General features: G+C 52.3%; 1 protein-coding gene across 1 annotated transcript in view; it reads right to left on the bottom strand.

The window, feature by feature from the left end:
* LOC115282735 (olfactory receptor 3A2-like) overlaps positions 1-924 on the bottom strand; it is a 4,202-nt gene extending 3,278 nt beyond the window's left edge. Inside the window, exon 1 of the mRNA XM_029928890.1 lies at positions 7-924. Coding sequence (XP_029784750.1) covers positions 7-924 — 918 coding nt within the window. The remainder of the gene's footprint in view (positions 1-6) is intronic.
* Positions 925-1,148: the final 224 nt, after the last annotated feature.

Genomic DNA, 1,148 nt, shown 5'->3' with positions numbered 1-1,148 from the left:
GAGCACCTGCCACAGAGCCCCTTGCACATCAGGGTTCCGAAGGCTATAAATGAGTGGGTTCAGCATGGGGCTGATGACAGTGTTGAGGATGCCAATCCCTTTGTCTTTGTCCGAAGCCTCCACTGAGCCCAGCCTCATGTAGCTGAAGACACCTGTCCCATAGAATATGCCAACCACAGTGAGGTGAGAGCCACATGTGGAGAAGGCTTTCTTCCTGCCCTCAGAAGATCGGATCCGCAGGACTGCAGCTCCCACATGGATGTAAGAGGTGACAATGAGAATCACAGGTGTGCCTGCCATTAGGATACCCAGACCAAAGAGCAGCAGCTCATTGAGTTGAGTGCTGGAGCAGGAGAGCTGGAAGAGCTGCGGGAGGTCACAGTAGAAGTGATTGATCACATTGGGACCACAGAAGTTCAGGGTGGATATGGCTACTGTGTGGGTCAGTGCATTGGTGAAGGCTAAAGCCCAGGACACAGCCACCAATATTCTCTGGACTGTCTGGCTCATTTGGGTGCTATAGGTGAGGGGCTGGCAGATGGCCAGGAATCGGTCATAGGCCATGGCTGTCAACAGGAAGCAGTCCACACCAGCCAACTGATGAAAGAAGAAAAGCTGTGTGAGGCAAGCTCCATAGGGCACAGTACGCTTGTGGGACAGGAGACGAGCCAACATTGAGGGAACAGTGACGGTGATGCACCCAACATCCAGCATGGATAGATTCCCCAGGAAGAAGTACATGGGGGTGTGGAGTTTGGGCTCCACCAAGATGGCGGCCAGGATGCTGAGGTTGCCCCCGACTGTGACCAGGTAGGCTAAGAGGAAGACGACAAAGACAACTGGTCGTAGCCTTTGTGTCTCCACTAAGCCCAGCAGGATGAAGTCAGTAACAGCTGTTCCATTGGTCGTGGATTCTGGGTCCATGAGTCCCTGAAAGGGATCAATCTTCCCAATTTAGTTATTCAAGAAAAACATTGACTGGCTCTCAAATGCCAAGTCCCAGGGTAAATTCCCAGGTGTCTCTAGTGGGTATTTTCCCACTCCTCAGGCCATACCTCTCTCATTACCCCCCAGTCTTCACCTCAATGTCCTCACTCAAGTTCCAGGTGAGTTACACTACAACCACCTTGCTATCCCCCTCCTTATGA

The sequence above is a fragment of the Suricata suricatta genome, chromosome 17 (genome assembly GCF_006229205.1).
Source record: "Suricata suricatta isolate VVHF042 chromosome 17, meerkat_22Aug2017_6uvM2_HiC, whole genome shotgun sequence".
Classification (NCBI taxonomy): domain Eukaryota; kingdom Metazoa; phylum Chordata; class Mammalia; order Carnivora; family Herpestidae; genus Suricata; species Suricata suricatta.
This window is presented reverse-complemented; position numbering and strand designations above follow the sequence as displayed.